Source organism: Xyrauchen texanus, chromosome 8 (genome assembly GCF_025860055.1).
Source record: "Xyrauchen texanus isolate HMW12.3.18 chromosome 8, RBS_HiC_50CHRs, whole genome shotgun sequence".
Taxonomy (NCBI): domain Eukaryota; kingdom Metazoa; phylum Chordata; class Actinopteri; order Cypriniformes; family Catostomidae; genus Xyrauchen; species Xyrauchen texanus.
This window is the reverse complement of record NC_068283.1, coordinates 36212195-36239892: the sequence shown is the minus strand read 5'-3', so window position 1 is coordinate 36239892 and position 27698 is coordinate 36212195. Positions and strand designations below refer to the sequence as shown.

Genomic DNA, 27698 nt, shown 5'->3' with positions numbered 1-27698 from the left:
GTCTTATATTTCAGTAGTGTCTGGCGATGGTAGACACGAACACCGGTTGCTCCGATGTCCATGTGTTGCAAAAGTCGGGCTTTTTTAACAAAAATAGCACCATTGTGGATCCGGAGTGGCCGCTGCGTGCTACCGCGCCGCCATCTTGGATAAGAACTTTATATACCTTTAATAAAACGAAACTACCTGCAAATAATACAGATTCTGCGTATTTTTTACGAAAATGTAAATAATTTCCAAGACATATTTCCCCTGCCCCTAATAATTTACATTTAAGTGAAAGCTAGGGCATGAATTCATTACCCCCCCCACCGCCCCCCGCCACTACTGAAGGCTCCGCATACCTCACGATACAATGGCCCTGTTGTGTCCTGAAGGACTACCACCCTCACCACCGTCCACCTTCATCATTCGGCTTCACACTGGAGGAAACGGCTGGTTCCCTTTACCCAGTGTGAGTTGAGACTTTCACGTTGTAGGAATTTGACCTGCTTGCGGTCGGATTACAATTTCCTCGACAGCACGACCATATTTCACGAGCAGACGGAAGGTTTGGAGCATCAATTCGACTACTTCGTGTGCTGATCGTCACCGATGGATTAGTTGTGGAATTATTATCCGCATGTGGGAGTCTAACAATCTTTTTCCGGTTAAAGATGGCAGAAAATAACCTCCACCAGGCTGTGTCAGGTTAGTTCACTCCACTATGCATCAGAACATATAGTATTTATAATAACTTTAAACTAAAGAGAAATGCATTTGCTTCAAGGATGTCATGTAGGGTAGATATTGACAACATAAAGTACCAAAGACAAACGTTTCTTAGATTTTCTTTAATCTTCCTCTTAGTCAAAACAATTGTAACAGGTGCAAGCTGTGCTTCATTCAAGTCCATTGGGCAGTCAGGGACGAGTCAAGATCACTTCTGACAAACATAAGGTCGACCACTTAACATGCTTTATTTCAGCATTCAAAATAATTAAAAACATCTCAAATTATAATACATATACAAAATAGGTACAGATCCTCTTTTTTAACCCCCTATGGTGTGCCTTCTTCTCTCATTATTTTATGATGGGATGGAGGGGAGGGGGGGGTGGGGGGTTGGCAATCTATTTTCTAAAGAAACCAAAAGACAACAACCAAAAAGTGTCATAAAAGGTGTTTGGTAAATAAAAACAGACTCCACCTGCTTATTCTACACTTGAAAAGACTGTGTACCACAGCTACAGTACTGCTTAACCAAAGCACTGCTGTTTGGCTCTTAGTAAACACTTCAGAGAAAGAGGCATCTGTTACAACTGGGCAGCATGATACTAGGGATTCTTTAGCACCAAAGGCCCTGCGAGCAAAAGCGATGTACAATACATCACAAATACAATACAAAAAAAAAGCAAAACTCTAATATACCTTGCTAACAGGACCTCAAGAGCAAATAGCACCTTTACAGCTGTCACTTGCTCTTTTAGCCATACTTCTGCCACTTAAAATCCTGACCTGGTGTAGGTCAACACTGGGAATCATAGTTGTTTCTATTTTGAGGTAGCCATAAGACATCAAAACAAAGTTGAACCCCTTTCCCTATGTTCATTCTTTCTGTGACTCTTTGAAAGGTGCATTGCCATTGGGAACCCAGTGGTCCTAATGGGTATAACACAAAGACACTTAAATGTCATTTTACAGATTTATTTAACACCTGAACATGGTACAAAGCATTTGGTTTTGCTCTTTCATTGTCCTTCCGCAGTGGTTGTAGAAATGTCACTTGTATCAGTTTCTTTTAAACTCCTGGGGGATTTTACACTTTATAGGTATATATTATTTTCTTGTTGCCAGTGAAACAAATGAGTCTTCTAAAGTGTCCTCAGTGTGGATGGTGACAGAATAGTGGTCCAAGAACAAAGCCTGATAGCACACAACCAATTTCTTCTGAACCGCAGGTCTAAGCAAGTGGACCGTTTGGACAGCCAAATTGAATTCTTGGGTTTGATTTTAATGCATAGAAAAGGTTTTAGAGTGATGAAAATAAAAAACAAAAACAAAAAAACACGCACGCACACAAACAATCTCAAGTCCAGATTTCTTTTTTTTACAAGAAGCAGACTGGGCCAACTTCAATGCCAAATTCTTGATTAGGTGCACCAACGTCCATAGGGGCGATGTCAATAATAGGCAGACGGGATGTTTTTGTTGTTTTGTAGTCGATGACTGTCTTGCCCCATGCACCAGTGTGCGACTGTAAAGATGTAAAAAGGAAAAGAGGGATACAATTAGCATATTGGTTCTGTTATTATGTATTCTTTTTTGCTGTTTTTTGTTGTTGTTGTATTTTCTCCCTTTTTTCTCTCAATTTGGAATGTCCAATGCGGTCTAAGTCCTCATGGTGGCATTGTGACTCAATCTGGGTGGCAGAGGACAAATCTCAGCTGCCTCGACCTTCAACCCGTGCATTTTATCACGTGGCTTGTTGAGCGCGTTACCGCGGAGACAGTGCATGTGGAGGCTTCACACCGTCCACCGCGGCATCCATTCACAACTCAACACACTGAGAGCGAACCACATTATAGTGATCACGAGGAGGTTACCCCATGTGACTCTACCCTCTCTAGCAACCAAGACAATTTGGTTGCTTAGGAGACCTGGCTGGAGTCACTCAGCACACCCTGGATTAGAACTAGCGAACTCCAGGGGTGGTAGCCAGCGTATTTACCACTGAGCTACCCAGGCCCCCTTTTTTGTTGTTTTCTATTATATCATTCTCTAAGCAAGCACTTGGTAGCATGTCATTTTGTTCATTATATGCTTCTGTTTCTATTATTCTCATTTGTAAGACACTTTGGATAAGAGTGTTTGCTAAATTAACAAATGTAAATGTGAAAATGAAACAATAAATAAAGTGGTAAAGACTTGATATTAGCTGTTATTTCATTTTCATAATAGATTTGGTATTAGCTCTAATATTCAAGTAAACTTTGTCACTTTGCAGTTTGATAATGTGCCATAAATGGAGTGTCTCTGCTCTATTGCTGAGATATTGGGATTTTGAGTGACTGTGATGCTTTCATTTAGAAACGTAAGAGATTAAGAAGTTCCATACCGTGCAACCATCCTCAGTGACGCTGTATGTGAAGCGGCTATTTCCCTCTGCTCTGATCTCAATCTCGTTGGAGCCCTGCAGCAGAAGAGCCTTCTTTAGGTTGCCAGAAGCCTGGTCCATGTATGCAATGCTGTTCTTGCAGTGGTATGTGATGTTCTGGGAGGCCTCATTGGACATGAGGCGCAGGAAGGTGAGCTGAATGTTCACATCCTCAGGATTGGAGTTCTCGCTGCCATACTCGAACTGTAGGAGTTTGTAGGATGACACAGATAATGAGCAAATATGGATACATGAAGGGAAATTCTGTTATGGTCTTTCGCATCATTAACTCAAGCTCACCTGGAAGCCATCGGTCATGGCCTCTCCGAACCAGACGTGCTTCTTCTCCTTGATGTTCTTGCTTGTGTACCAGTTCTTCTTGGAAATGGTGGACAGTGCTGGATAGACGCAGGTCTCGCCAGTTTCCATGTTGCAGTAGACCTTGATGGCATCCTGGTTGCAGCCCTGGTCAGGGTCAATCCAGTACTCACCTTTTTATTTGAGAGAGGAATGGGATTAAGCTTGGTATGCTAATGTAGTACAGTCATGATGCATGGCAAAAGGCATTTGTGTATTTGTTTTGTGCAGTGTAGAGACTGGCCATTACATACCGCTCTTCCAGTCTGGGTGGCACATCTTCAAGTCACGGCAAGTGCGTGCAGGGTTCTTCTTGGTGCCATCTGGGCTGATGATGCTCTCAATCTGCTGGCTCAGGGACTTGAGGGTGGTGTCAACCTCAAGGTCGCGGTCACGCATCACGTTGGCATCGTCGGCACGGAAGCTGCGGAAGGGATCCGGGGCCTTTTCCTGTGGCTGGGCAATGAAGCCAATGTCAAATCCACCACCAGAGGGTCCAGGAGGTCCAGGGGGTCCAGGAGGTCCAGGTGGGCCCTACACAAGAGAGTAAATAAAATATGGAGGGGGTAAAGTGTTTATTTGGTTTAGTAAGCACATACTCATGTAGTAGAAAGAGTCACCTACAGCTGGTCCAAGTTCACCACTGCGACCACGGGGTCCAGGAGGTCCAATGGGTCCAGGAAGTCCGCTTATGCCATCTTTACCAGCGGGGCCACTAGATCCAGAAGGGCCCTTTTAATACAAAGTGAAAATATCCAAATTAAAATTAATGTCAAGTACATTCATTCATACAGAAATCCGATGTGAAAATATAAAATTATAGTTCTTAAATATATGTGCCATATATATGTGTGTATATTCTGTTTATAAAATAAAAAAAATATGTTAACATATATAGGGGCAGTGGTGGCTCAGTGGTTGAGGCTCAGGGTTACTGACCAGAAGGGGGTTCAAGACGCCACTGTTGGGCCCTTGAGCAAGGCCCTTAACCCTATCTGCTCCAGGGTCGCCGTATCATGGCTGACCCTGCACTCTGACCCCAGCTTAGCTGGGATATGTGAAAACTAATACATTTCACTGTATATATGCAAAAAAACTGTGTGTATAATGTGTGACCAAAATAAATAAAGGATTCTATTCTATATGAAAACTAGTGGTTGACATTTAAGGGTATGGCTGATGTCGATAACTACAGTGATATGGCTGATATAATGCAGACATACAGTATGTGCTACTATAGGCTAGTACATATAATTATACCAATTAAGATCACCATTCACCATTCAACAAATATATGCTAAAATAAAAAAAAATGACACAGTATTAACTAAATTCATGAGTCATGGACAATATCGGCCTATCACTAATAAAAAACTATTTTTTTGTAGTATTTTGAAATATATTGTATGTTGCGAATGCAACATTTTTGTTTATATCAGTGAAAACTATACATGAACATAGATATTATATACCGTAATTTCCGGACTATAAGCCGCAACTTTTTTCCTACGCTTTGAACCTCGCGGCTTATACAATGACGCGACTAATATATGGATTTTTCCCGCTTTCAAATTTTATAAAAAAAAAAAAAAAAAAAAAGAACATTCTGTGACGTGCTCAATTTTTTTGTGGCGTGAAGCTTTCATTAGACCAATGAAATTGCCGAACGGGTTAAGGTCAAAACAACTTTTTTTGTTTACTGTTTAGATTAAATCGAGCGCGCTCAAACTTCCCATCATTCTGATTACGGTAGTAATTTTGTCACCCTCACCATGGCAAAGACTTGGAGAAACGCATATGATGCTGCTTTCAAGTTGAAGGCGATTGATCTGGCTGCTGCACGGGAGCTTGGTCTTAATGAGTCGATGATAAGACGTTGGAAACAGCAGCGTGATGAATTGACTCAGTGCAAAAAGACAACTAAATCTGAGGCGATTCAACTCCGACACCGAAGGAGATGACTTCAGTGGTTTCATGTGCACAAGAGGAGGAAGATAGTGACCAATGACTTTCTTGGTAGGCTACTGTTTACTGCAAATGTTTTATTACAAGCCGTGTGTGGCAGCGGGCGTGGTCAAGCGCCTGTCCGGGAGAGAAAAGCTGAAAGGACGCTTACACCTGCGCTAAATTATGTCTAACACCGGTGTCTAATTTCAAGTGCCCTGCTTCACGTGTCCTTCTTGGGAAAACTGTCACACGGGCACCAGTGTGACAGTTTTCAGCAGGGCACTTGACGTTCCAGGTAAGGCTTTTAATGGCCACAGCAATGTTTACAATCAATTTTATAAAGTTTCTCAATTCTTCTATCGCCAACACTAGACTGACGTGTGTCACTCTCTCAGCTCTGTGGCTGCTGCCTTTTTATGCCGCTCTCCCCATGCTTACTGAAATTAGACTCCGGTGTTAGACATAATTTAGCTCAGGTGTAAGCGCCCTTACCGCTTTTCTCTCCCGGACGGGCGCTTGACTACGCCCCCGCTGCCACACCGTGTTTCGTTAAAGCCTGAGTAAAGTTCATTTGTTTCAATGTACCGGTTGGCACCTGCGGCTTATTTATGTTCAAAATAATATTTTATTTAAAAATCAGTGGGTGCGGCTTATATTCAGGTGCGCTAAATAGTCCGGAAATTACGGTATGTGGTTTACAAGTATTGCCATAAATGCATATGCTTCATCTAGCAGAGAAACAACACCAGGGCAAATACTTTGGCATAGATTTTCGTATTCTGTGAGAATGCTTACTCTAGGTCCAGCGTGTCCAGAAGATCCAGCAGGTCCAGGCTCTCCAGAGGGTCCCTATAGGAAACCATAAAGAAATGAACTTCCAAGTTGAGAAATTATGAACATGTTAACCAGTCTGGATATTATATGACATTTTATGTGCAGCCTACATGGTGTCACTTACAGGAGGTCCTGGGGGACCCTGCATTCCGGTAAATCCTCTGTGTCCCTTCATGCCTCTCTCTCCAGCCTCGCCAGTCTCACCCTTGTCTCCACGAGCTCCAGCGGGTCCCTGCACAAAGAAATGACACCTCAGTTTACAATATAGTATGCACCACAGATGGTAGATCAGATCACAATAGATCAGCTTTGCTATCCTTATGAGATTTGATTAAGGACTTACAGCAGGTCCACGGGGACCAGCAGGGCCAGCGGCACCAGCAGGACCAGAAGGCCCCTAAAGAGGAAAAATTGGATGAGATTAATATACTCCCTAGCTTTGTTAAACCACTTAATATTCATAGTGTAGTTTACTGGAGATGTGACACTAACACTCTCTCCACGATCACCAGCCTTTCCAGAAGGGCCTAAGGGTCCGGGAGCACCAGGGGGTCCAGGGGCACCGGGAACACCAGCAGAGCCAGTCTCGCCACGGTCACCCTATTTTGTGAACAGAATGCTCAGAGAAACATGATGCCATTGACACTGCAGAAGTTATATTTATGGAAGATTAACTAGGAAGTTAAATTGCCTAATGTGTGGTACATGGGTTTGGATGTATACATTATGAGAAAACATAAAGAGCACAGCTAACCTTGGGGCCAGGAGCACCATCACGTCCAGCAGAGCCCTCGTTACCTGGGGTACCCTAATGAAAGGTAAATTATTTTTTGTTTAGAGTCAACAAGGCAAGGGAACCAACAAATAGCAATTAAGTGAAGTGCAACAGGCGTTGGTGTGAAGGTATGTATCCTCACCTCACGACCGGGCTCACCAGGCGGTCCAGCCAATCCAGGGGGTCCCATAGGTCCAGGAGGACCACGTTCACCAGAGGGGCCACCAGATCCCTGCTTGCCAGGCTCTCCCTAGATCACACCATTATGAAGAACAGCATAGTTTGTGGCTATGAAAATTCTTCAACTATCCTTTATTTACAGGTGAAACTCGAAAAATTAGAATATCGTGCAAAAGTTCATTAATTTCAGTAATTCAACTTAAAAGGTGAAACTAATATATTATATAGACTCATTACAAGCAAAGTAAGATATTTCAAGCCTTTATTTGATATCATTTTGATGATTATGGCTTACAGCTTATGAAAACCCCAAATTCAGAATCTCAGAAAATTAGAATATTACATGAAATCAATAAAAAAAAAAGGATTTTAAATACAGAAATGTCGGCCCTCTGAAAAGTATAATCATGCATATGTACTCAGTACTTGGTTTGGGCCCCTTTTGCATTAATTACTGCCTCAATGCGGCGTGGCATGGATGCTATCAGCCTGTGGCACTGCTGAGGTGTTATGGAAGACCAAGATGCTTCAATAGCGGCCTTCAGCTCTTCTGCATTGTTTGGTCTCATGTCTCTCATCTTTCTCTTGGCAATGCCCTATAGATTCTCTATGGGGTTCAGGTCAGGTGAGTTTGCTGGCCAATCAAGCACAGTAATACCATGGTCATTGAACCAGGTTTTGGTACTTTTGGCAGTGTGGGCGGGTGCCAAGTCCTGCTGGAAAATGAAGTCAGCATCTCCATAAAGCTTGTCTGCTGAAGGAAGCATGAAGTGCTCTAAAATGTTCCGGTAGACGGCTGCGTTGACTCTGGACTTAATAAAGCACAGTGGACCAACACCAGCCGATGACATGGCTCCCCAAACCAACACAGACTGTGGAAACTTCACACTGGACTTCAAGCATCTTGGATTGTGTGCCTCTCCATTCTTCCTCCAGACTCTGGGACCTTGGTTTCCAAATGAGATGCAAAATTTGCTCTCATCAGAAAAGAGGATTTTGGACCACTGAGCAACAGACCAGTTCTTTTTTCTTTAGCCCAGGTAAGACGTTTGACATTTGAAGCCCATGTCCAGGACCCGTCTGTGTGTGGTGGCTCTTGATGCAGTAACTACAGCCTCAGTCCACTCCTTGTGAAGCTCCCCACACATTTGAATGGCCTTTTCCTGACAATCCTCTCCAGGCTACGGTCATCCCTGCTGCTTGTGCACCTTTTTCTTCCACACTTTTCCCTTCCACTTAACTTTCTATTAATGTGCTTTGATACAGCACTTTAAGAACATCCAACTTCTTTTGCAATTACCTTTTGAGGCTTTCCCTCCTTGTGGAGGGTGTCAATGATGGTTTTCTGCACAACTGTCAGGTCAGCAGTCTTCCCCATGATTGTGAATTCAACTGAACCAGACTGAGAGACCATTTATAGGCTCAGGAACCCTTTGCAGGTGTTTAGCTGATTAGAGTGTGACACTTTGAGCCTACAATACTGAACCTTTTCACAATATTCTAATTTTCTGAGATTCTGAATTTGGGGTTTTCATAAGCTGTAAGCCATAATCATCAAAATGATATCAAATAAAGGCTTTAAATATCTTACTTTGCTTGTAATGAGTCTATATAATATATTAGTTTCACCTTTTAAGTTGAATTACTGAAATGAATGAACTTTTGCACGATATTCTAATTTTTCGAGTTTCACCTGTATATTAAAGTCAACAAAAATTAATAACCCATGAATAATACTACCACAATTACAAACTGGCTGAAGAAATGATCCAATGCCACCCATTCAATACAGACTTAAAAGTGATAATAAAGGATTCAGAACACTCACAGATGGGCCGGGGAGACCAGGGAAACCACGCTCGCCTCTCTGTCCCGGGAGACCGACAATACCACGCTGTCCAGCAATACCATTAGGTCCAGGGATACCAGCAGAGCCCTGTGAAAAAAATTTGAATATTAGTGAGATAATCTAGGAAATACATCACAGAGGAAATGTCTTCTAGTTGACACTGATCTGTATTTTTGTAGCTAGAAAAAAGTAAATCTAAAAATCTGGTAATACTAACATGTTTTGTCTGAATCCTTTTTCGAATGTACTATATAACTCTATATAATAATATTACTATATAATATATTTTTAGGACTTAAACTCAAAATCAATAACTGCAATATGACACTTTTTATGTTAGAATATATTTAAAGTTGAAATATGCTGCTGAGAAAATGTTGTACAACTAATGTACAGAGAAGCAACAGAGAGGGTAACAATCACTTAGATACACTTTTGTAGGTGAAAATGGAGTAAAGGTAAATCTTCAACCACACCATGAGCTCTGCATATCACTGGTCTTTATGTAGGGGTGACTCAAAGGAAACCGTTGCTCAAAAATAATTATTTGAAATCAAGTCTAGCGCTTGCCAAAAAATGCTTACTATTGGGCTAGTTGTGATGTTTGGAAAATATATTGTTGTCAGACCCATTGGACACCAGGATGGAGCTTTTAAACCCAATTTTAAGAAATATGTATTGTGCACATGTAACACTACACACAGATCAAAATTGTTTAGCCTACTACTATACCAAAACTTGGGAGAAAGTTTTCTTTCAATCAACAAGATATCTGCAATGGTCCAGATCGGTTCTCAGGCCAATCAAGTGTTTGTGGCACTATTTAAAAATAGTGGTGCATAAACATCATCTGCTGTAACAAACCTGAACAACAGGAACATATCTGCCTGGAAGAATGCACCAAAATCAGAATAGTTCACTTTAATAGTGTGTGAAGCTGGTACTAGTAGGGATACTTAATTACAATATAATGAGATAATTGGTTAAGGCACCTAAATAATTTTGCAAGGCACTGTCATTTTCTCTCTAATGTTTTGGTTTGGTTGGTCATATATCAGACTTTAAGAAGGTTCAGTTATTGATTGGCATGAAGAACTTACAGGAGGACCCTCAGCTCCGGGAGCTCCTTTCTCACCAGGGGCACCAGGTGGTCCAGCAGCACCGACCTCACCAGGGCGACCAGCAGGTCCAGTCTCACCACGGTTACCTTTCTGGCCCTCCTTACCAGAGGGTCCAAGAGGTCCTGGGGGTCCAGAGTTACCCTAAAAAGACAAAGATCAGACAATAGTTATTAATCATAGAAGAAGATCCAAATTTTTATCCCAAGTCTTAATATAATGTTTGATGATCTAGATCTGTATTGAAGGTGTTCTTACAGCAGGGCCGGGAGGTCCAACTCTGCCAGCAGCACCAGGGAAGCCAGTAGCACCCTTAACAGAAAATGTAAAAATGGATTAGTTCCATCGTTATATGGAAGTTTCAAGTGCCTTTGGTAGTAGAATGTATAATCATTTTTGGTAAATATTAACATCTAGCAGCAATGAAAAAATATGAAATGATGGTAGTCATACTCACAGGGGGGCCAGCTGCACCACGGGCACCCTTGGGTCCAGTAGAACCAACAGGACCCTATATGACCCAAATAAATACATTTAATAAATAATTCTCAAAACTGTCAACATTAGTTTATAAAACTTTATTGTTTGAGTTCATCAAACATTGTAGATACAAATGATGATATATTTGTAAGAATAATAGACAGTCCTCACTTGAGCAAAGAACATTATCCACATCTGTTTTGGACTAGCAGTTCACAAAAATCTGAGACAATAGTCCCTGATTTGAGAAGGTTATAGTGGATTATCACACCTGAGGTCCAGGGGCACCAGTTGCTCCTGCAGGTCCTGGAGGACCAGCATCACCCTTAGCACCATTGTCTCCAGGCTCTCCCTTAGCACCAGCCAGGCCATCGGCACCCTATTGGAAAGAAATTACATGTTTTAATTATAAACTGGCCAATAATGTTTAAAACATGTTGTAAGGTTATACTGGTGGTTTTTACTCACAGGAGGTCCAGCAAATCCAGCAGGTCCAGTAGAACCAGCCTCACCACGCTCACCCTAGTGGTAATTTTAGAAAAGATGAGGTGTCAGGACGTTTTAGTAAAACTCACTTAAGATCAGTGTTTCTTCAAATCGTCCTTTTTTGTTCACCCTAAACTGTTTATAGGCAAGGATTGTACTTACAGGTGGTCCACGGGCACCAGTAGGTCCAACAGGTCCAGCAGCACCAGACTCTCCCTAGGTTAAGATACAAATAATAGAAAACATGGTGGAATGGGCTCTTCAACTTTGTAATAATTTATCATCAGTGACAATCGGTCGATGGAATCCAGCTCCAAAGAAACTCACCTTGTCACCAGGAGCTCCGGCAGGTCCAGGAGGTCCAATTGGTCCAGTCATACCACGAATGCCATCCTTACCAGGGACACCATCAGCACCCTTGTTGCCTTGGTCACCCTAGGATAAGAGTTTGCCATCAGTGTTGGGAATTGGATCATTAGGATTACACCATTAGCCATTTAATTATCTGGCTGCGTAATATAAATTGAAGGTGTTGTCTGTCAAGTTAAACACTTAACGGGATGTTCATGCACACATTTTTGTGTTCATCTGCACTGAGTTGTCTGAGTGTCTTTCTATACATGTTCTTGTCAGGCTGTAAGCTCAACGTTTACTGCACTTTGGGGAGGTGCACTTTAACCTGATTTTGCCAATAGATCAGATCCATTAATGATCAACACAAGTTCTACGAGTAATCACCAATGGTGGTGTGATGTAGTTTAGGGCTCTACATAATTTGTGTTTAAATTAATGCTAGTATATGTGTCAAAATGCAGTATGCTAAGTGGGGTAGGACAGTCGTCATTGACACTCACTCTGTCACCCTTGAGACCTGGCAGACCAGCAGCGCCACGTTCACCAGGCATGCCTTGAAGTCCAGGAGGACCCTGAGCACCAGAAGCACCTGGGGCACCAGCATCACCCTAGGAAAGCAAGAAAAATATTTATATTTAGAGGCTTCCTTTGGATTCTTCCCAGCTGTTTGTAGTTGTGAAAGAGTGGAAGCTGTTCAGCTTGACCAACACTAGTGTTTAAGAATGCTGTGTCAGAACAGGTAAGACTCACCTTGGCACCATCATTACCAGCTGAACCAGGAGAACCACGGGCACCAGCAGGCCCAGCAGGGCCAGGGGCACCACGCTCACCAGAGAATCCTCTGTCACCCTGGGAACAAAGTAGAGAGGGATTCCATCAGTTCATAACCATCATAATAATCTAGCACTTAGAAGGTTTGAATTATGGACTATGTGTATTTTTGTGATCTTGCTGTAGATACTCACTCTGGGTCCAGAAGGTCCAGGAGCTCCAGCCTCTCCAGAGAGACCCTGTAAAAGGCACATATATAATTGTGTCACATCTAGTCATCTTTAGAGGGTGCAGTGCAACTTGCCCTTAATTTCTGATGATATGGGAATTCCCTGCTTTCACTTATAATTGCAATTGCTTAAAGAATTGTTAGAAGTTATTAAGTCGATATAATGTCAAAGGACAGGAGTGGCTACTATTTCTGTCTTATGTAAACTTACTATTGACGAAGCAATATATTTACGTTAAAATGTATCTGCAATTCTATACATTATACATGATGTTCTGTACCAACACAAGTAGGCAAGTATCTTACCTGCTCACCAGTCTTGCCTGGCTCACCAGTGGCACCCTGAGGTCCTGGAAGACCCTGCAATGCAGATGCATAACAAAAAGATGAGGATACTGACTTCCTATAGCAAAAATGTCATGTTTTAGTGTATTTGATAGGTAAGATACTGTAAGTGAGCACACTTACCTGGAATCCAGGAGGACCAGCAGGTCCCTGCTCACCTCTCTCACCAACAGGCCCCTATTCAGTAGAGACAAATGCCATGAGACACAATAGCCAAAGTGTTTTATTAAAGAAATTATACATGGATGCTACATAGATTGCAAGTATTATTATAAATGAGCAGGATAAAAAAATAAATAATTGTAGCTGTGCTATATTTATTCTCATCTATCATTTAAGGCTGTTAGATGAACATTTAGCATTTTTTTGAGATGAGACACTTTATATGATGGATTAACAAGGCTGTTGTTTATGATGAAGTTTTAATAAGGCTAAAATGGCATGAAGATCTTTAAGATGCATTGTGGGATATTGAAGTGTTACTTACAGCAGATCCAGGAGCACCAGGGGCACCAACATCACCATCCTTACCAGGAGCGCCCTATTGTCAAGCACAAATCAATACAATAAGGTTAAGATTAACTTTTTTTTAGCCAAAAAGGGTGAAGTATACTGTGGTATGCAAAATGAAAGCTACATATACTTACAGTGGCACCAACAGCACCCATCACACCTCTCTCACCAGGTTTGCCAGCCTCACCCTGTTGAGGGGCAAAATAAATAACATCAAACTTAGACAGCTTTGTGTAAAAAATACACATTGAGCCTGTGATCAAAATGTTCTGAGACTAAGCAAATGAGCAACATATAAAGGATAGAGTCAAGCTTTGCCTGGATATTGTTTCAGAATTTCATTTCTTCAAGTGGATTCTGTTGAAAAATGTATCCAGCTATATCACCGACTGTTGAGGAGCTCAAAAAACCAGCCCTCACAAGTCAAAGTGACAATAGTAAAGAAAGTCTAAACACTCACAGCAGCACCTTTAGGTCCAGGGAATCCCATTACACCAGGCTGTCCTCTGGCACCAATGGGGCCAGGAGGTCCAGGGCGGCCATCTTTTCCAGGAGTACCCTGTCAGATAAAAACAAAAGGCTTTGTGAGGTTTTTGACTGAATATGAAAATATGTGGATATTATAATCCATGGTGTGGATTTTATCAATGTGAAGCTGATTATGACTCAAACTGACATAGGCTTCTGGATATTTATTGTAATATGGCAGTCGTCTTCTTTTTGAACCCCTTTTGCTCTCAATTTATAGTTACCCCTACTTTTGTTGGTTCTCACAACAGAAAATTACCACAAACAATCCAGGAGTTCAAAACAGCAGTTTCAGGCTTGGTTTTACACAAATTCAAACCCCGGATCCCAGCAATAATATGAGTGATGTTAGACCACTTCAGCACTCAGTAATAACACAATGTGGATAGTAGTGGGTTTGGTATGACAGAATGCAGAGAGGGGGGCACTCACAGCGAGGCCAGTCTTGCCATCAGGTCCAGGGCTGCCAGGGCTACCAGTCACACCCTGTTATGGACAAGAGAATAGAAGGGGTCAAACTATATGATTGGCATACCAACAAACAACCGATGAAAAATGATGTAGAATTCCTACTGATGTCAACTTTCTCACCTTAGATCCTGGCATGCCAGGTTCACCATTGCGGCCAGGCTCACCAGTGCCACCCTTAGGTCCAACAACTCCAGGGCCTCCACGCTCACCAGGGGCACCCTGTTAGAGAGATCAAAAAAGAGTTGCACAATTTACCACTGATGAAATATGCTAAATGAAATATGCTAAATTGATTTTCTGTCAACTGAATTTAATGTGAAAATATTGTAGTCAGTTTAGTTAAAAAGTCCTATAAGTTAATAACTGAAAAGGGATAGTCATTAGTATTAGAAATGTTATATCTTTTTAAGACTTACCTTAGGACCTGCAGATCCATCAGCACCAGGGAAACCACGAGCACCGGGAGAACCCTGCACAAAGAGTTGTGTTGTTGGGGTCAGTGCCACTCAATTTAGAACTTGATTGATTAGTATGTCTCAATAGGCTCTCTAATATAAAGGAAAACCTCTGAAGAGGGCAGTTTAGGTCTCCATACATAATCTTATCTGAAATAATGTCTAAGATTTTCTGGATAGGCTTGATGTGGGTACATACACGTTCTCCAGGGGGTCCACGGGTACCGGCAGCACCGGGCTCACCACGGGGCCCTCTCTTGCCTTCTTCACCAGAGGGGCCAGGGGGACCCTGAACTCCTTGGGCACCCTGGGTAAGCACACCAGAAAAGGTTTATTTAGAAATAAGACACAAATTAAGATAAATCATCAATTATTATACAAGCCACAGGAAATATCGCTTTGTTAAAGGGCATTGCTAAACTAAACACAATCCTAGACTAAAGATGAGAAATGGTTTACCTAAATTTGCATGATAAGTGTCCTGACAAGAGCTAAATACTTACAGCTTCTCCCTTAGCACCAGCCTCTCCTTTGGCACCAGGGGCACCAACCTCACCCTACAAAACAAAACGGGTGAAAAAAGTAAGCAGGTAAAATGAACATTCAATACAGTACAATACACATATTATTTCTATAGCACATTTAAAAACAACAGCAGTTGACCAAAGGCCTTTCCAATGAATTAAGAAACAAAATAAGACATTTAAGAAACATAAAATCGACATACATCATACTTTAAAAAGTCTCATCAACAACAACAGATGAACCTTTATCTCTTAATTTGTCTATGGAACAAACGCTAATTGTGAAATTAGCTACAAAACTGGAGCTGATAATTTGTGAAGAATTTGACACTTACAGTGTTACCCTTGGGGCCAGGGGAACCAGCAGTCCCAGAAGGACCAGAAGGACCACGAGGTCCAGGGAAACCAGGAGCACCAGCAATACCAGGAGTGCCCTGCAGGTGACAGCAGATAGAGAAACATAACCTGGGTTTAATTTACTAACACCAAAGTTCTCATCCAGGAGGAGACCATATGGGGCCTAAAGAAGTGATGTATTTATTATTAAAAATAATAAGAATTGTTGAAACACTTTTTATGAAAAATTAAATGATACTTACAGGAGCACCTTTAGGACCAGCAGCACCATCAGCTCCGTTGTTACCCTACAGTAGAAAGAAAGCAATAGAGACAAGGTGTTTCAGGATGGAACCTCACAAGTGTTTTACATTTATGGAAAACATATCTCTGGGTGAAAATTATAAAACTAAAAAATTCACTTACAGCGGGTCCAGCGGGCCCAGCAGGTCCAGGGTTGCCTGCCTCACCACGGGCACCCTGGGGTCCCTCTGCACCACGAGATCCCTGAGGACCAACCTCTCCCTGGAGAAAGCAAATAGAATGAGCGATGGAATGATAATAGGTTAAGATACCACCTGTTTGTCTTGGACTGAAGCTGTAGCATCTCAATCCTTGATTGTAAGCTAGAATGCTATAGGAGGCATCTCAACCCTTGAGTGTATGATAAACCACTATAGAGACCATCTCAACCAACAAATGGCATCTGAGTGCTAAATGAGGAATCCCAACCATCAAATGGAAATCTGAGTCCTACAGGGGGCATCTCAAACCTTCAAATGCAAAACAGAGTGCTATAAGGGGCACCTCAACCATAAAAATAAACGGTAGTGCTATAGGGGTATCTCAACCCTCAAATGCAAACAAGAGTGCTATGTTGGGCATGTATATCCTACAGTATATCCTGCAACAAGGGACATCTCCACCCTGAAATGTAAATTAGAGTGCTATTGGGGGCATCTCAACATTCAAATGGAAATCTGGGTGCTAAAGGGAACATCTCAACACTGAAATTTAAATTAGAGGGCTATAGAGGGCATCTTAACCCTCAGATGGAAATCTGAGTACTACAGAGGGCATCTCAAAGCTGAAATTGAAATTAGAGTGCTAGAGGGGGCATCTCAACACTCAAATGGAAATATGAGTAGCTACTATAGGAGGCATCTCAACCCACAAATATAAATTAAATTATTAAAGGGGGAATCTTAACCCTTAAATGGAAATCTGAGTGCTATAGGGAGCATCTCCACCCTGAAATATAAATTAGAGTGCTATAGGGGAAATTTCAATCCTAAAGAGTAAATTATTGAGCTATGGGGGGCATCCCAACCCTGAAATGTAAATTAGAGTGCTATAAGGGACATCTCAACTCTGAAATGAAAATCTGAGTGTTAAAGGGGTAATCTAAACCCTTAAATAGAAATATGTTTGCAATAAGGAGAACCTCAACCCTAACATATAAACTGTAGTGCTATAGGGGTATCTCAACCCTCAAATGCAAACTAGAGTGCTATGTTAAGCATGTCAGTCCTCAAATATAAATAAGAGTGCAACAGGGGACATCTCAACCCTAAAAAAATGGTAAATGGTCTGCACTTATATAGTGCTTTTTTAACCTTAGAGGTTACCAAAGCACTTTACACTGTGTCCCAATCACCCATTCACACACACATTTACACTCACACTCACACTCATACACTAATGGCCGCAGAGCTGCCATGCAAGGTGCTAGCCTGCCATTGGGAGCAACTTGGGGTTCAGTGTCTTTCCCAAGGACACTTCGGCATGCGACTTGAGTCGTGTGGGCCAGGAATCACTCTACCACCTGAGCCACAGCCGCCGCCAATATTATAAAAAGTACATTAGAGGACTATAGGGGGCATCTCAACCCTGAAATGTATATTAGAGTACTATAGGGGACATCTCAACATTCAAATGGAAATCTGGGTGCTAAAGGGAACATTGCAACCCTGAAATTTATATTAGAGGGCTATAGGGGGCATCTTAACCCTCAGATGGAAATCTGAGTGCTAAAGTGACATCTCAACCCTGAAAAGAAAATTACAGTGCTATAGGGGACATCTCAACCCTGAAATGAAAACAAGAGTAGTACAGAGGGCATCTCAAAACTGAAATTGAAATTAGAGTGCTAGAGGGGGCATCTCAACCCTCAAATGGAAATATTAGTACTATAGGGAGCATATCCACCCTGAAATATAAATTATAGGGCTATAAGGGTCATCTCTACCCTGAAATGTAAATTAGAGTGCTGTAAGTGTCATCTCAACCCTGAAATGAAAATCTGAGGGTTAAAGGGGAAATCTAAACCCACATAGGGGATATTTCAATCCTAAAGAGTCAATTATTGTGCTATGGGGGCATCCCAACCCTGAAATGTAAATTAGAGGGCTATAAGGGTCATCTCAACCCTGAAATGTGAATCAGAGTGCTATAGGGGCATCTGGATCCTAAAAAAGTATATTAGGGTGCTAGGGGGGTATCTCAACCCTGAAGTGTACATTAGGGTGCTATAAGGGTCATCTCAACACTGAATTGGAAATCTGAATGTTACAGGGGCATCTCAACCCTCAAATGTAAATTAGAGTGTGAAAGGTGAAATCTTAACCTTAAATAATTATCTGAGTACTATAGGAAGCATCTTAAACTTGAAATGTAAATTAGAGTGCTATAGGGGAGGATCTCAATCCTAAAGTGTAAATGAGGGTGCTATGGGGGTATCTCAACCCTGAAATGTAAATTAGAGTACTGTAGGGGGTATCTCAACCTTAAAATGTAAGTCAGAGTGCTATTGGGGGAATCTAAACCCACAAATATAAATCTGGGAGCTATATGGGGGCATCTCAAACCTGAAATGTAAATTAGAGTACTATAGGGGGTATCTCAATTCTGAAAAAGTTAATTAGGGTGCTCTGGGGGCATCCCAACCCTGAAGTGTAAATTAGGGTTCTATAGGGGGCATCTCAACCCTCAAATGGAAATTAGAGTGTTATAGCGATATCTCATCCCTGAAATTGATTGTCCTATAGGGGGCATCTATGTGCCATGAGTTGACATAAACATCAACTCTGTAATTGGCCCAATCACAGTGCCACCTCCTGGCACCTTCACTGTTTGTTTGGAAGTCAAACCTTTGATTTTATTTACCTTAGATCCAGGGCCACCAGGGAATCCCGAGGGACCAGCAGGGCCAGTTGGTCCCTAGAAAATAGACAAAGAAAAATAAATTGCAGTGAGACAACTTTTAAGCATCTGTTTAAATTTCTTAATCATACTGCTCATAGATCTGGTGAGTGATATAGGTCTAGTGGTTTTACAGAAATAATCTGTCAATTTGTGGAAGTTTAAAAAAAAAAAAAAATAATAAAAAAAGGTTACTTACTGGAGGACCAGCAGCTCCAGCTGCACCATCATTACCACGAGCACCCTGAAAAAATGGAGTAACAGTCATTATATGGAGCCAAGATGGAGACCATCATTACAGAAACTATAACAGCAACTCATTCATTATTTCTATTTTAAAAGTTGCAATCTGTGCACTACAGAGCAGAGGATTTACTTATAGGATTATAAATACTGTGCTTTAATATTATGTTGGAGAGATGATATCAACTCATTTGAAAACATTTTGCATAATGTGTCAACTGAAATGTAATTAAGCTACTCTAGAAGACTGAAATAATTTTTGTGGCAAAGGACACTCACATGCATATTTAAGGTATAAATATGCATGTGACTGTCCTTTGCTGGCAAGATATATTATGATACAAAGCTTCATCTGGCTCTCAATATAACTTGTATATTAGAATAGTTATAAGAAGGACAGACCACTTTATCAAGGTCATATGGTCACTTACAGCAGCACCAGTAGGACCAGGACGGCCTCTCTCGCCAGGCAGACCGCGAGGACCCATTGCGCCGGGAGTTCCGTTCTCACCAGAGGCACCACCCTCACCCTAATGGATAAACCAGAATGTTAAGTGATCTGCTTACTGTGGAAATGTAGTGGTTTAATCCAAGTGTGATATTGATTCAGAATATGGATTTCACCTTTGGACCAGCAGGGCCAGTGTCTCCCTTAGCTCCATCTAGACCGCTGAATCCCTGATGTAGGGATGAAGGACGTAAAGATTTTAGATATGTGGATATATTTTGACAGTCATTAAACTAAAGGAAACACTTCCAGGAGCACTCACTCTGTGTCCTTTAATGCCTGGGAGGCCAGGAGTTCCGGGGAATCCGCGAGCGCCCTAGGTAGAGAAAGAAAGGGACAGGGGAAGGTGGATACTTCAGTTTTCACAGCCATACAAACGTTGTTTGCAGCATCTCTTTCTGAGTCGTGAGCCATACTGGACTTAAAATTATTGTCCATAAACTAAAAAATGATTCAATCGTCAATCTGTCAAACATCAGCAGAACTTAAAAGTTAATTTACTGTTACTTTGGGAACACTAGTACACTCACCTGTGAGCCTGTGGGTCCACGCTCACCTGGGCGACCTGGTTTGCCAGACTCACCCTACCAAAAAGCAGAGAATGAAATCAGTGAAATACAAAAGAAATAGTGAGACAGTATGTAAATCATAGGCCTCTGTCAGACAGAATAATCGTTGCTATTTCGATTACTGTCACAGGAACCATGACACGTTGCACTGTATGTGAACTATTTAAATGCTGGATGTCTTCTTGAATGTCGTTGGACATAGAAAGAACCAAAGCAAGAGATTGCATTCCCTGGCTCATCTCATATGTTTATAAATATTATGTTTAGCCCCCTCACATTGCATTAATCACAGCAGAAGTAGTATGCCATTCTGTAATAGTATTACAGTGCACTAATGAAGTCAAAGTTGATGGCAACAATTAGGTTCCCCTAATTTTCTAGTTATAAACAAATGTTTTTAACTTTTTGCTTACGGTAATTTTAAGAAATGTTGAGATTAAATGTGTATGATACTTACATCCTCTCCATTCTTTCCAGGGGGACCGGCAGCACCACGGGGACCCATTGGACCCTAAAGGATGGAAAACATCAAAATAATCTAGGTTAGAAACTAGGTTTGTCTGTGTGAGTGTCTGCATGTGTCTCATAATGTGGCAGCATAAAAGTGAAGAAACGACTAAAATTACTTTAAACTGGCTTAGTAAGAGACTTTAGTTTGATATTACACAAGCTGGATGTCATGCATGTACTTAATGGAAAAACAATTTAGCGGACATGTGATCAAGTTTAATGAACCCAAATGTGTCAAATTGCAGACAAAAAAAAAAGAGTACAATTATTTTTAAGTGAAATCATTTTTGGTTTCAACTATTATTAACTGATCACTAAAACATTTTGTGGAGTCTTGAAGTTTCAATCCAGATTCAAAGGTGTGCATTTAATTTCAGTGTGCAAATTATTGGTTTAGATACTCACAGGGGCACCAGCCTCACCAGGCTCACCAGGGGGGCCAGTGAAACCTTGTGGTCCCTGTTAAGGAGGACAGAGAATCACAATGTTACTATAAAAATAGATTCATGGGGAAGAAATGGCATAAAATGCAGTGAGCAAAAATAGTTCATTTAAGCTTCCGGTTGGATGTAATTATAAAGTTCAAATTTAGTTAAAATACTAAACCTAAAAAACATTTTATGTTTACCAATTTGTAAATTGAAGATTTATTTTTGGAATTCAGTTTGATTGTTTGTGATTTAGTGCCATGCCAGTTTCCGTGGAAATTTGTATGGCTAAAAACAAGTTAAAATCCAATAAAAGGTATAGTGATCAAAAATCTATATAAGGTTTTAAAAATCTATTGGAATTAGGGTCAATGATTTTAAAACAGCACCAATTCTCCTATGTACACCTGGACACAGTTTTTCTTGGTTGTTGGCAGATTGGATGTTCCAAGCTTCTTGGAGAATTCACCACAGTTTTTCTGTCTATTTAGGATATAGTCTCGATTGCTTCTGTCTGTTCATGTAATCTCAGACTGACTCGATGTTCAGTGGACATGGCTTTGTGGAGGCCATGACATATGTAGCAGGGCTCCCTGTACTTCTACTCTAATCTTTACTCTTTGCAAAAGTAATGTTTTTGAGTCTAACATTTATATTTCCTATAGACACACTAAAGCAGAAGAGATAAATAACCATCTTAAGACAAATGCTTTTGTGAAACATCTTATGTGCCTTAGACTTTTGCACAGTATTGTATATATATATATATATATATATATATATATATATATATATATATATATATATATATATAGATATATATACACACACACACACACACACACACACTTTTTTGTGTGCTACAGTCCTATGCTGCACATTTTAGCTTCCAAATATTTTTCTATGCTTCAGTTTGACTAAAATATGTAAAAGTGTAAAAAGTGTGACTGGTCCAAAGTTATATTTCATGTGAAGATAGCATGTTTCTTTTGGGGTTTTTTTACAGGTAGGGAGTACTCACAGCAGTTCCGGGAGGTCCAGGGGGTCCACGGGGGCCCATAGCGCCCTTTAAAAAGTTAACAGATACAGTCAGTACTCTTGCAAATTGAAAAAGTCACATTGTTCACATGATATGTTGTTAAGAGTTACATGCTACAGGCTTTTAGATGTCTTGTAGCAGCCTGTAGAGAGGCTGTTTAAGATCTAAGTCTAATTTAATGTTTAGATGAAAAGACAAGAACATAATAAGCAGGTGTTTGTAGTTGAACTGTTCATGCCACTGTTTGGAATGTTGTTTGCTCATCAGGATATAAGCAGACAATTTTTTAGAGGAATAAAAAAGGTCATAAGGTACATCAAGTGTATCTGCATATCTAAATACAAACCGTGCATGTAGGAATGTTTGTACAAATGTTTGTATGTTAGCATGTGTGCATTTTTACCATGGGGCCTGGGATGGCCATTCCTCCAGATTTCTCATCAAAACCACCAGACATCTGAGGAGAAAAGTTCTGAAGAGACAAGAAGGAAAAAAAGCAGAGATATTGTTAGTAATTTGAACAGGAACCATGTATTTTCTTCTCAAAAAGCACGAGATTAGAGGCCCTCTGTACTTCTGTACTTTAACAACTTAAAAAAGGGTTTTCTTAATCTCAGCACAGGATGGGATCAAAGCAAAATAATGTTCATGTGCTTTGATGAATCTTAAACTTAATTAGCTAGTTTATATTTGGGGGATCTTAAAGTGATAGTTCACTCAAAAATGAAAATTCTGTCATAATTTACTCACACTCTTGTTGTTCCAAACCCCATATTACTTTTTTTTCTCGTGTAACAGAATCTTAGGGACTGACAGCCCCAGTCACCATTCACTTTCATTGCATCTTTTTTTTTTTTTTTTTTCATACATTGAAAATGAATGGTGACTGAGGCTGCCATTCCTAACTTATATTTCCTTTTGTGTTCCACAGAACACAGAAAGTCATAGGGGATTAGAAACAACATGAGGGTGAATAAATTATGACAGCATTTTCCTTTTCGTGCATCTTTACATGCAACTGCCCTCTGGGCGCTGTCCACTATAATGGTTCTGAAATGTGTCAGCTCTATGACCTAAAGGTTTTATAAATGTGATCTGATTTCAGATTCTGGCTTACAGCTTTACTTAGATGACTAAATGGGAGAGAAAAACTTCCAGAAGATTTGCACAAGGCCTAAAGGCACTTATACATCACCTCTTTAACCTGTCTGTTGGTAAGGTGTTGTATTTTCGCTCTTTAGGGTGAGATACTTACTCCACCAAGGCCAGGTGGTCCAGGAGGACCTGGAGGGCCAGGAAGTCCAGGCTGTCCAGGGATTCCATCGTTGCCAGGAAGGCCGGGAAGTCCCTGTTTGAGATAAGGTGAAAGACAAAATAGGATTTGAGGCAATGAGATTGATGCTACACTAGTTAACAGATACATCAAAGCCCTTATAGTTCAAGATCATGCAACACATCTACAGATCAGTCATTCTTACTTTATTAAGGTAGAATTGGTGGAAAATGGTGGTCTGTTATATAATTTCATCTTTTCTTTACATTAAATATAGACCAAATCATCTCCCTGTGTCTCATCACAATTGTACCACAAATACCATTTAATAAGGCAAATAAAAACAGCCATATGCTTACAGTTAATATTATTTTGTTGCTATGAAGAAAAGACAGGAGTAAAACATATGAATAAATAATTAGTCAGTACTGGCACTTTCTGTGCCTTCAGACATATGTCTCCTAATGAGCTTGTGACTTATTATATCACAAAATTATAATATCTTAATATTCTAATGAGTTTATATTGTTATCAATATATAATTTGTTTAATGTCTCGTTTAAAATCTTTTGTGTGTTTTTATATCTAAAAAAAAATGACAGTATGATCTGCATAACCTCACCAACAAAACTTAACTGCACTTTTTTTGACCTCAAATCTCAGCCAAGTTAGAAAATATCATTAGCAACTATCCAACGTAATTGCAATTTAAGCAATAATGTATAACTCACATAAAAGACAACTTTTAATTGAAATTATTATTTTTTTTTTTACTATAAAATAACATGAGGACCTTCAGCCACTAAACAAAATCCTTGATGAAGCAATGAACAGACATATAAATAAAAAGAGAAATATAAACCTACCCTATCTCCCTTCTCACCAGCAGAACCGTTAGGTCCCTAAGAAAAAGTGATAAAAAGGGAGTTATTAGGACTTCACCAGATAAATATTGTAATTCACAAATCAAATCACATTTAGTTATATAGCACATTTAAAAACATGCATGGTTGACTATAGTGCTGTACAGTGCTATCACAGGCAAGACAGAATAACATAAATAAAACATAGGTAATAGGGCAATTTCACAGCTTAACCATGATTTTAAGGTAAATTAAAAGCTAAAGAAAATACAAATGAAAATTATATTCACCAATGAATATAATAATATCAACTCTTAACTAGTCCCAAATGAGCCTTCTATAAGGCCAACTTATTATAGGATTCTTGCTGTTTGTTTTCATATTGACTTTTTATATTATATATTATATAAGATCCCCTATGAAGCAAACAATGGCAAAAACATTTGAGGTAATATAAGGAGTCTTGCGTCTAATACAATTAAATCAGCATTTACCTCAACACTGGGCACCTGGAAATCTATAAAATTGACAGAAAAAATAAAATAGAATAAGGACAAATTAAAATCATATTAAAATGCAACTTAATTAACCTAACGTTTTTGTATGAGATAAAATTACTTTTAAGAACTAATGCTACATATGAAAAGTAACAGTCAGCTTATATAGTGAAGGGTGAGTCTGTAGTTTTCCCTTGGCTAGGGCCTTGATTTAGGCCTACTGGACCAAGCACCAAAAGAGAAAGTAATCCAGAGTGTGACAATAAGGCTGGAAGGTCGAAGATTAAATTCAGTGGATCCGTCTCGTTTCCCCAAGGTAGCCATTTTCCTTGGTAAATAAAGAAACGGTGCATGAGAATCAAGGTGTCGTACCGTCGTCTGGGCAGACAGGGCAGCACTCGTCTTGGGGAATCACTGGGTTAGGGCAGTCGGTCGTATCCCCGCAGATCACCTCATCACACATAACGGTGCCACTGTCGCACACGCAGATTTGGCATGGCTCTGGTTTCCAGACATCCCTGTCATTGAAGATCTGGCCATCCAACGTGCAGCTGCTGCCTGTGCCTATGGAAAGTACGAATAAGGTAAAATGTAATTTGCATGGAAGTTGGACTTTGCATATTTGCAAACTCGCATATTTGAGTTTTGTCATCATATATGGCGCAAAATTTCATTCACATTCCACAATGCCTTATTCAAGACAACTGGTTTCATTTAATCCTTATTGAGTAAAGTTTAGAGTTGTCTTCTCAGTGCAAGGTTGATCTTGCTCAGATAAGAAAAGTAGGAAATAATTAAGAGTGCACTTTTGTAAATATTCTCTGGTGAATAATCTCATGTGCAGTTGGATATATGGATTTGGTATTGTATCTGCTGACATGAGAGTTGCAAAAAGGCCATGTCTTGGGCCTTGAAACTCAACCCACCCACCAAAGACATTAGAGATGGATGGTGAGAATTATGGGGGTTATATGCAGGTAATAGCATTTTGCCTTTTACAGAAAATGTTTTGGTCTGGTAAATGACCTGTAGGTGGCGCAGTGCCATTATACCCAAATTCCATTATTCATGGGGGAAAAAAAGCATAGGGAAAAGGGTTTCAAGTGCGCTTGAAGCTGACCGTCCGTCACAAAGTAATTGAAAACTGTCAGCTTGGCAGCGACAGACGTTTTCCTTGAGTGGAAGGTCTGCAGGGTCCGCATGTGTTTTCAATCATCATATGAGGGGGGGAAAACTGAAAGGGATGGGGGGCCATTGTCAAAATATGATGTTATTGTGTATTTAACCACTGGGGGCGCAGTGATACTGCCTGAAAAACTCAAACCTGTTAAAATGATGGTTCTGGAAAATGATTTAGCCTGAATATAAAATGCATTAAATTAGTTTGAACTCTTGAATTATTCCATCTTGTGCATTCTTCTATATTAGATGGAGTTGTTTTGTTTTAATGCAGTTAGCAGACCTCACTACCCAAGAAGCTGTTCCAAATACCAGTCCAAGAATGAGATCATCTTTTTGTTGGGGGAAAAAGAACAAGAATTAAGAATAAGACAAATATAATAATAATTAAAAAAAACAACAATTCCTTCCCCCAACTGGAAAGTATTTGACCATTGCAATTGCATCTTAGGCAAATGTAGGCTATCCATCTTAACTTGATCCAACTGTTTGTATATATAAATTCAGAGAGTCAAAATAAGTATTAAGCCTTAATATTGACAATTTTCTTTTAGTTTCCTATATGCTTTTTTCAGCTTAGCTTGAGGACAACAAAGTGGAGGAGAGCCTCTAAACCTGTGCCAACTTGCCTCCAAAGGCTTGGAAAGGCCCAGTGAGTCTAATGCACGTTCAGACTGCCAATGTTCCTCTCACATTCCTGCAAATATATATATATATATTGCGCAGCCTATGTAATTCCTAATATAAAACACAGCATGGCTTTTTAATCCTTAGGGAATGAATCATTTCTACTGCTGCCTCTCTCCCTCCCTCTTCAGCATCACAACATTGCCTCAGCCCTTTGCAACCAGCAACCTCCAGCAAAGCTTGAACAGTTTCACAAAAGTTATACTTACGATCGTCCTCGCCTTGTCCACTTGTCAAAAGCACAGTTGCGCTGAGCAACAGCGCCAACCGAATATCCACAAAGCTGAACATGTCTAAATATTAGACATGTAGACTCTTTGAGATGAGGGAAGTTCTTTTTTTCCTTTAGACTCCAGTCATACACGGTAGGGTCCGGTCTTCTGTGACTCCAATCCAGATCCCAACAGAAACTCCCTACTGCCTAAACGAACTCTACGCCTGGGCTTATATACCTCAAACTTTCTGGGAGGCGCCGGGCGCAGCAGATAACTCAATAATGTTCACATTTAATAGAATAGCGTTCCTCCTTCACCGGGGACAGGAGGGGCTGTCATTAAAACTTTCACTCCTACACCTAAATAAACCTGATCTCTAAAAATGTGAGGGTTTGCTCTCCAAATTCTTTTTGGTTAAGTTAGGTGCTGGTGCTGTGCCAATGCAACCACCTGTAATGTGGACACATCTCCGGACTTTTTATTTCCATTCTGAATTTAACAGACATGCTAGACTTCTCTACAAAAAGAGATGAGAGGGAGATCTTGGAGATGAGAAGGGCTCAATGGAGTTTTCAAATGAATTGGTGTATTTTAATTGATATTACCTTTCAACTCAGCTGCAAAAAGGTGCATTGAATGCTATTAATATAATAGGTTAGTAAATATATGTATAGGAGATTTCGTAGTTATTGCAATGAAAAACAAATATTAATGAATTTATGAAGTCACAAACTGAACACTTAATGACGAAACAGACTGTTGACTTGCAGTAGATTAAAAACGTTTTCAAAATATCAT

General features: G+C 40.3%; 1 protein-coding gene across 1 annotated transcript; it reads right to left on the bottom strand.

Annotated features, from left to right (window-relative positions):
* Window positions 1-935: 935 nt before the first annotated feature.
* On the bottom strand, window positions 936-27120 carry LOC127647399 (collagen alpha-1(I) chain-like). Its single transcript, XM_052131610.1, has 50 exons — window positions 26895-27120; window positions 25192-25383; window positions 24817-24839; window positions 24326-24361; window positions 23442-23534; window positions 22590-22658; window positions 22169-22213; window positions 21125-21178; window positions 20667-20720; window positions 20171-20224; window positions 19903-19956; window positions 19757-19810; window positions 19564-19662; window positions 19089-19133; window positions 18854-18907; window positions 16115-16213; window positions 15952-15996; window positions 15688-15786; window positions 15332-15385; window positions 15028-15135; window positions 14790-14843; window positions 14494-14592; window positions 14335-14388; window positions 13835-13933; window positions 13509-13562; window positions 13349-13402; window positions 12985-13038; window positions 12823-12876; window positions 12482-12526; window positions 12267-12365; window positions 12017-12124; window positions 11490-11597; window positions 11325-11378; window positions 11145-11198; window positions 10948-11055; window positions 10654-10707; window positions 10455-10508; window positions 10179-10340; window positions 9058-9165; window positions 7192-7299; window positions 7029-7082; window positions 6767-6874; window positions 6618-6671; window positions 6399-6506; window positions 6236-6289; window positions 4118-4225; window positions 3748-4027; window positions 3437-3627; window positions 3098-3340; window positions 936-2236 (listed from the first exon to the last, which is right to left on the bottom strand). The coding sequence occupies exons 1-50, from the start codon at window positions 26974-26976 to the stop codon at window positions 2090-2092; spliced, it is 4344 nt and encodes a 1447-aa protein (XP_051987570.1). The 5' UTR covers window positions 26977-27120; the 3' UTR covers window positions 936-2089.
* Window positions 27121-27698: the final 578 nt, after the last annotated feature.

Excerpts from the sequence above, each read along its gene's own strand:
- LOC127647399 (XM_052131610.1), bottom strand. The coding sequence starts at position 26,976 with ATGTTCAGCTTTGTGGATATTCGGTTGGCGCTGTTGCTCAGCGCAACT. Across the intron at positions 12,366-12,481 it reads CTGGACCTTCTGGACCCAGA|GGTGACAGAGGATTCTCTGG; the intron begins GTGAGTATCTAC and ends CTTTGTTCCCAG. Across the intron at positions 2,237-3,097 it reads TCACTGAGGATGGTTGCACG|TCGCACACTGGTGCATGGGG; the intron begins GTATGGAACTTC and ends ACATCTTTACAG.